The 7281-nt window shown below is 60.1% G+C and overlaps 1 protein-coding gene across 1 annotated transcript; it reads right to left on the reverse strand.

Annotated features, from left to right (window-relative positions):
- Positions 1–426: 426 nt before the first annotated feature.
- ZNF319 (zinc finger protein 319) lies at positions 427–6703 on the reverse strand. The gene is made up of 2 exons (XM_053906170.1): positions 6313–6703; positions 427–4284 (listed from the first exon to the last, which is right to left on the reverse strand). The coding sequence occupies exon 2, from the start codon at positions 4030–4032 to the stop codon at positions 2275–2277; it is 1758 nt and encodes a 585-aa protein (XP_053762145.1). The 5' UTR covers positions 4033–4284; positions 6313–6703; the 3' UTR covers positions 427–2274.
- Between the last annotated feature and the right edge of the window lie 578 nt (positions 6704–7281).

The following is a 7281-nucleotide window of genomic DNA, read 5'->3' on the forward strand; positions in this document are numbered from 1 at the left end:
TCATGCTTCCGAGGCCAGGTTCCTGGCTTCTGACCATCCACAAGCTGCCCGTCCCTCACAGCCCAGCTCCCTTTGCAGGAGCTGCAGTTAGACCCCTGGGGAGGCCAAGAGGCTGCAGGCCTATTCCCTGGGGCCCTGGTGAGCACCTTCACGGCTTGCCCACCAGGGCCTCCACACGTGAGGCCCTTTAATTCTCACAGCAACTGAGCAAGGCAAGGGTTACCTCCCTATTTTGCAGATGCAGCAACTGAGTCCCAAAGAGGTGTAGTGACTTGCCCAAAGCTGTGTGACCAGAGCATTCAAAACTTGGGATTCAAACCCAGCCTTATGTGCAGCCCCAAGCCTACCACCCAGGCCTGCACAACTCTCTCTCCCTCTCCATGCCCCATCATCCCCCAGTGGAAGAATGACCAGAATAAGCAGTGCTTTGGTCTGTGATGGTCAATGTCTTTACTTCTAAAGCATACATTGGACTCACTATATATTAACATCAAAAGGGGCTATCTAAAATGGAGTCATTCTTTTTAAAAATCCAAATTTTCACATTTTAATAGAAGATCCAAAATGACATGAAATTAAACTATACAATGTTATGAACAGTATAACAACTGCTTTTAGAAAGCAAAAGGAAAGGGGGGAAAATGAGCAGTTGGGCCTATGGTTGGCCTGGGTTCCATGTCTTTTGAGGCATTGTGACGGAGAGCCAGCACCGAGGGGAAGGACCAGCCCCTCTCCGCAGGCACAGGAAGGGAGCCCAGTCTCATAGAAGAGGCAGATGTGGGCTCTTCAGCCTTCTCAAGGTGACAGTGAGACAAGGGGGCCTCTCTGCTCCTCTGGGCCCTTGGCGCAAGCACTGATTAAAGTCTTTCAAGACCCACACCCAAGGAGGAAGGCTGGTAGAGCACAGGGGCACAGCCGGGTTCAAAAGAATCATTTTGATAATAAAAGTCCTCTGGGCTTCCCAAGGAGGGGAGGAGATCGCTGGCCAGCGATCTCAGTCGACTCCAGCCACCTACTGGTTCCCTTAACCCTCTTCCCCAGCCTGCTCCCTATTGCCCCAGACACCCTTGACTCCATGAGCCCTGGTGGTCAGCCAGAGACCTAGAGGGACCCCAGGAGGGAATGCTCTGGCCTTGGAAGTCACTGGATGTTGTCCAGGGCATCTTGGCAGTGCAAGACCCCTGGGGTCCAGGCCAACAGCCAGACTGATGGGGAGGGTGCCCACGGGCTGGGAGAGCACTGTGGGATCAGAGTCCTTTCACCTCCCCCACCCTTGGTGCCCAGGCCTGGTCTTGGCCCAGAAGCAGAGCAAAGGCAAGCTGATTGGGGCCATGCCCTTGACACTTTGGTTCACACCTTCAAGGGGGAGGACACTTGTCTGCATCCACTGGTAAGATCATGCACTTGGCCCTGCTTCCTCCCAGGCACCAAGGTGGTCTAACGATCCCCTTCTTTCACATCAGCGGTCCTGTCTGGCCGAGAACACATTCCCCAGAGCTTGGAACTATGCTGCAAAGGTAGGAAGGGGCACTTCTCGAACAGCAGGATTAGCCCTCAGCACAAAAGCTGCCTTTCCTCCTTTCCCTGTGGATGGCACTGTCCCTGGCTGAATGTGTCACAGGAGAACTTCTCTGCCTCCTCCCTTTGGGCTGGGCCAGTTCTCTCCAGGCATACCCAGCTCACAGACGTGCAGCCCTCCTGTTATGTCTCACGATCAGAAACCAGAAGGGCACATCACCCCTAGCTGGAGCAGACCGACAGGCCTGTGGCTCACCTCCTGGTCCCCAGGACCATATCACAAAGCTGGCCTTCTCCCTCAAACAGCAACTTGAAGGAGGATGCCCTACATCCAACCCACCTGTGGGGTCTGGCCCTTCTCCCAGGCCCTACGATGGCCATCCTCCTTCCTAGAAACTATCTGGTTTCTAATTAGGCTGAAAAGTTTGGGAAGGTTGGGCTGGCACCAATCCCTCCGCAGGGTAGAGACAGGCCACTTGATTTCCAGCCTGGTTCCAGGCCGCCAGAGACAAGAGAGGCCGATGGCTCTCAAGAAAAGGAATCTTGTAATGGGAAAGAGGTTTGTGGGATCAGGACCAGCCCCAGCAATCTGGCTCCCCCACTTCCAGGTCCCCACTCCCCCACCCCCACCCCCTGGCTGCCCAGTGCCATCTGTCCTCAGGGTCACTCAAGGCCCAGGGCCTCAGACCACGGGCCAGGTAGAGGGCTCAATGCGAGGAGTCTGGGCGGGGACAGGATGGGGGCCAAGGCGCGCACTCAGGGCAGGCAGGCGGCTACCTGGTAGGCGCCCTCCGCAGCCGCAGCCGCCGCGCTGTGCTGAGCGCTGTGCTCCTGCAGTAGGGCCACGTCCAGGAAGCGCTCGCCGCACCACACACACTTGAACTGCTGCTCGCGGGCGTGCACACCCTGGTGCTTGTTGAGATGCTCCCGCTGCTTGAAGGCCTTATCACAATTGGGGCACTTGTAGGGCTTCTCTCCCGTGTGCACCCGCCGGTGCCGCTGCAGGTCTGACGCGTACTTGAAGCGCTTCTCGCAGTCCGGGCACTTGAGTGGCTTCTCGCGGGCTGGGTCGCAGCGGTGCTGCACGAACTCCGAGGATGAGAAGAAGCGGCGCTCGCACAGGGTGCAGCGCAGAGGCTTCTCGGCTGCCGAGCAGTGGGCCAGCTGGTGCTTCTGCAGGGCCGACGCCCGCTTATAAGCCTTGTTGCACACGGGGCACTTGAAGGGCCGCTCGGCCGCGCCCGGCAGGCACTTGTGCCGCAGCAGCTCGGCCGACTGGTCGAAGCCCTTCTGGCACACGGGGCACTTGAAGAGGGTCTCGAGGGTGTGCACGTGCTGGTGGTAGAGCAGGTGGCTGGGCTGCCCGAAGCCCTTCTCGCACAGGCCGCACTTGAAGGGCTCCTCGGTCTTGTGTGTGCGCCGGTGCCGCATGAGCGCGTACTGCTGCTTGAAGCCCATCGGGCACAGATCGCACTTGAAGGGACGCTCCGCGCTGTGCGTGCGCTCGTGCTGCCGCAGGTCCGACGGCCGCTTGAAGGCCTTCTGGCACTCGCCACAGCGGAAGGGCCGCTCCCCGCTCGGCGTGCACGGGTGCTGCAGCAGCTCGGAGGACTCCTTGAAGTGCAGCTCGCACACGTTGCAGCGGAACAGGTGGTGCTCGCCCGAGTGCGCGTACATGTGGCGCACCAGGTGGGAGCGGTGCTTGAAGGTCTTCTCGCACACCGCGCACTTGTAGGGCCGCTCGGAGCTGTGCGTGCGCTTGTGGTGCACCAGGTGGGACGACTGGCTGAAGCTCTTGTCGCACAGCGTGCACTTGTACGGCTTCTCGCCCGTGTGGATTCGCTCGTGCCGCGACAGCTCCGACAGGTGCTTGAAGGGCTTCTGGCAGATGGAGCAGCTGTAGGGCTTGTCGGCCTGTTCGGCGGGAGCCACGGTGGGCGGCGCGGCTGCCGGGGGCAGCGCCGACGCAGCGGTGGCTGCGGGCTCAGCGGCCTCGGCGGGCTTGTAGGTCTTCTCGCAGATGGAACATTTCACGAGGCCACCGGTGCCGCTGTGTGCGCTGTGGTGCTGTGCCAGCGAGGTGAGCAGCGAGAAGCCCATCTTGCAGACGCCACAGACAAAAGGCTTCTGTTCGGCCTGCACGCACTGATGTTCCAGCAGGTCGGTAGCCTGATGGAAAATCTTGAGGCACTGCGTGCACTGAAACGAGCGGTCGTGGCCCGCCAGGCACTGGTGCTCATGCGGGCTGGACAGGTGTGCCAGGTCGTGACCGCACACACCGCACTTGGGGCCCGGCTCACCGGCTGCCTGCAGGGGCGCGTGCTGCGGGGGCTGGAGGCCCGGGTCGGGCTGCAGGAGGATGCCATAGACAGCACAGCCCAGGGGGTTCTCAGCTGAGCCTGGGGGCAGCGCGTGCTCAGCCAGGGCCGGCGGCGGTTCTGCATGGTGCTGAGGCTGTGGTGGCTGAGGCTGCTGTGGCTGCGTCTGTGGTGGCTGCTGCCAGCTTTCCGACATGCTTGGGAGGATGAAACAGGGTTTGGAGAGTAATGGCTTCAGTTTCCCACTTAAGGTGATCCAACCCAGACAGAAGCTGCCTGGGATCAGGTATGGACAAAAACCTCAGACAAGGCACGGAAGAGGGACTGGTCAGACCGCCCAAGTCATTAACCAAGATAGATTACAAGGCTCTGCCTGCAGGACAGGGGGCTCTTCGAGGCAGGATGCCAGCAATGCCAGAAAGGCTCTGCCCTTCCCCGATGATTGGTTCTGTAGAGAAGAGAAAAATCGTGAGCTCAAGGCAGAGATACACAGCTGGTCCCTGGGCCCTCTCCCTGTTCTGCCTGCACTTGCCATACCATTGCCACATCAGGGAAGGGATAGAGGTTCAGGGCTGGAAGATGTGCTCTCTTCACACAAGTCCACAGAAGTCTGCTGGCAGCTCAGCTCCTCCAGCAGAGAGCCTCCCAGCTCCCCAGCCTATGACCAGCCCTCTTCAGTCAGCTGTCTCACAGATAAGGGGCTGGGATGATCTTCCCATAATACAAGAAGTCATAAATTCTGCTCATGCTCCAAAGAAGAGGGAGGGGAAGACTGACCCGTTAAGCCAAAATGATTTTAGCAGCATAACTTTTTCTTTTTTTCTTCTTTCTTCCTTTTTTTTTTTTTTTTTTTTGCAAATAGATTCTTACTTGGAAGCCCAATATATTAGATAAAAGCAGAGACGCACTGGTGCAGGACTCCCTGAGGCCTTCCAGCTCCTGAGAGCCCTCAATCTCAACCCAGGACATTGGTGCTCAGGATAATAGCCTGCCAGAACAGAGAACCAGGCCTCCCAGATCTGAGGGCCCAACAGCAAACAGCCTCACAGTCACTATTTAAAACAGCTACAGGAACCGAAGAGCATCTCAAAAACCTTCTTTTGTGAGGGACTGAACCACATCCCTCTCAAGTATTCCCCAGGCCCTCTATCCTGACGATATGCCTGTTCTTTCTCCATACAACAGTCTGGTCGGCCTGGCAGAGACCTTAGCCACTGTAAGATGGGGGGTAGATGATAGGGCTGTAGACCCACCCAGCCTGGAGGTCTCCACAGCAGAACATGCCCCCACTCTAGTTATCTGCCTGAGCACCAAAAACTCCTGAATCCTCTGAATCTGAGGAAGGCCTAGAGGAAAAGGTAAGCAATTAAAAGTTTGCCTCTACAATGTGGGAAGTAGCATGCTAACCACAGAGCATTTCTCCTCTCTCCAGGACAACCTGGAAAAGGCAACCTTTCCAGAGACAGCCCTGTTCCCTTGCTCCAAGTCCATAACATTTTGGGTTATCAATGGAAGGTAAAGACCACCCAGCCCAGGCAAATCTCTAACTCACCACTTTGTGGCAGCATAAGGTAACAACAGTGAGAGGGAAGAACTTTTAGAATTACAGGCAACCCACTTTCAGGTTTCCAGCTCCTCTGCCTCAAACATCAAAAAGTTTCTAAGTTTTCTCCTGAGGGAAAGAAAAAAAAAAAAAAAAAAAAAAAAAAGAGGGCGGAGGGGGGGGATGCCTTCACAGGCCAGCCCTGCTTCTAACTGTTCTGCCAAAGAAACATAAGAATCGGGGGAAAAACTGTCATCCACAGCATCTTCCGGGAAGGAAAGAAGGAAAGGAGTCACTGCTCCGGGTCGAAGCAGCAGGTTGCATGAGCAAGCAGGTAGGAAGCCTCCCCCAGGAAAGTGGGGAGTGGGACTACTTTGAGCGCAGTCTAGGTCCGGATGCGCCAACCCAGATGATTTTTCTTTTTTTTCCGTTATGAATGGCTGCCAGAACCAGGATCCCCGGTCCTGGGCCCCCAGCTGCACTGCCCACCCCTGCCCTTTCCAGGAAGGTACAGCGCGGAGGCCTGATAATTCCGCAGAGAGACGAGTGTAAAGGAGGCAAAGGGAGGCCCCCACCTGCGTCCCAAGCCAGCCCTTCCTCCTCCCTGGGAAACCGAATGAAAGGCGATCACCTCCCCACCGCGGGCACTGCTACCCGCCCAGCTGGGCTGCCTCCTGTCAGCCCTCACTGAGAATGGCCAGGCCGCTACGGCCAGAGCGCCGGCCCCGAGGGCGATTGAGCCCGAGGAAGGCCCCAGGGCCGCAGACTGGGCCCGGTTAGTAGCAACGCGCCCAGAGGCCCAGGAGGCCGCCGGGTCGGGCCGGAGGTGGGGGGGAAGTAGGGGGGGGGGGGGCGGGCGGACTGGCTGGGAAAGGGGTGCGGCGGGCACGGGAGTAGCCCCCAGACGCAGCCCCAGGCGCCCCGGCTGCTCACCTGCTCCAGGCCGCCCGCGGGGTCAGGCGCGGGGCGAGTGGCGTCCGGCTGCTCTCTCGGCTGCCCCTTTATTCCGGCTCCAGCGGCGGCGGCGCGGCCTACGCGCACTGCCAATCCCCGGCCTCGAGTAGCGGCGGCGGCGGCCGGCCCGGGGGCGGGGAACCAGCTAGCGGTGGCCGGGACCGAGGAAGCGACGTGCGCGGCCGAGATAGCGGGGCCAGGGCGGAGGAGCGCCGGGAGGGCGGGCGAACGGACCGACGGCCTTGCAGAGACCGGCGGACAGGCGGGCGGCGCGGGGGCCAGGGAGGCGGGGCCGGGGGAGGAGCGGCAGCCGGGGCGGCGGCGGCTGCGGGAGGAGCGGGCGGCGCGGAGCGAGGCCGCCCCCTGCTGGGGACCCCGCGGCCAGGCTGGGTCGGACAGTCAGGCGTGCGAGGTGGCTCTCCAGTTACCCGGTCGGCACTCCTCAGCCGACCCAGGGAGGGCGCTCTCTTCCGACCAACCTGTTTGGCCTCAGGGGAAGGAGGCTCCAGCGGCCCGACCGGGGGCCCGACGCCACCACCTGAGAAGAGAGGCCTCCTAGACCCTCTGATCTTCTGGAACTGACCCGCCACTGACTGCTCAGCTTGCTCTTAGGGGACGGGTCCCTGGAGCTCGGCCTTTGGACCCGCTTGAGGAGGGCGCTCCCGGACCTCTGATCCCATCTCCGTTGGATCTAGGGCACTGACCGCTGACCCAGGGGCCGTCCGTGGCTGGGAGGTCTGGTCGCGGATGGCTGCAGACAGAGCAACGGACAGAGAGGTCAGGGCCCAGAGCGATCTGTGAAATGGGCACACGAAGGCTGGGGGGTGGGGTTCCGGGAGGCTCCAGGTAGCGGTCCAGGCGCTGCAATCCGGCAGGCAGCGTGGTGTCGGTGGTAGAGTCTCGCCCGAGTCCCGCCGGACCCCGCCCCTCCAGGCCCCGCCCCGAGGC

Source organism: Panthera pardus, unplaced genomic scaffold (assembly GCF_024362965.1).
Source record: "Panthera pardus isolate Hobbes unplaced genomic scaffold, ASM2436296v1 HiC_scaffold_18, whole genome shotgun sequence".
NCBI classification, from domain to species: Eukaryota; Metazoa; Chordata; class Mammalia; order Carnivora; family Felidae; genus Panthera; species Panthera pardus.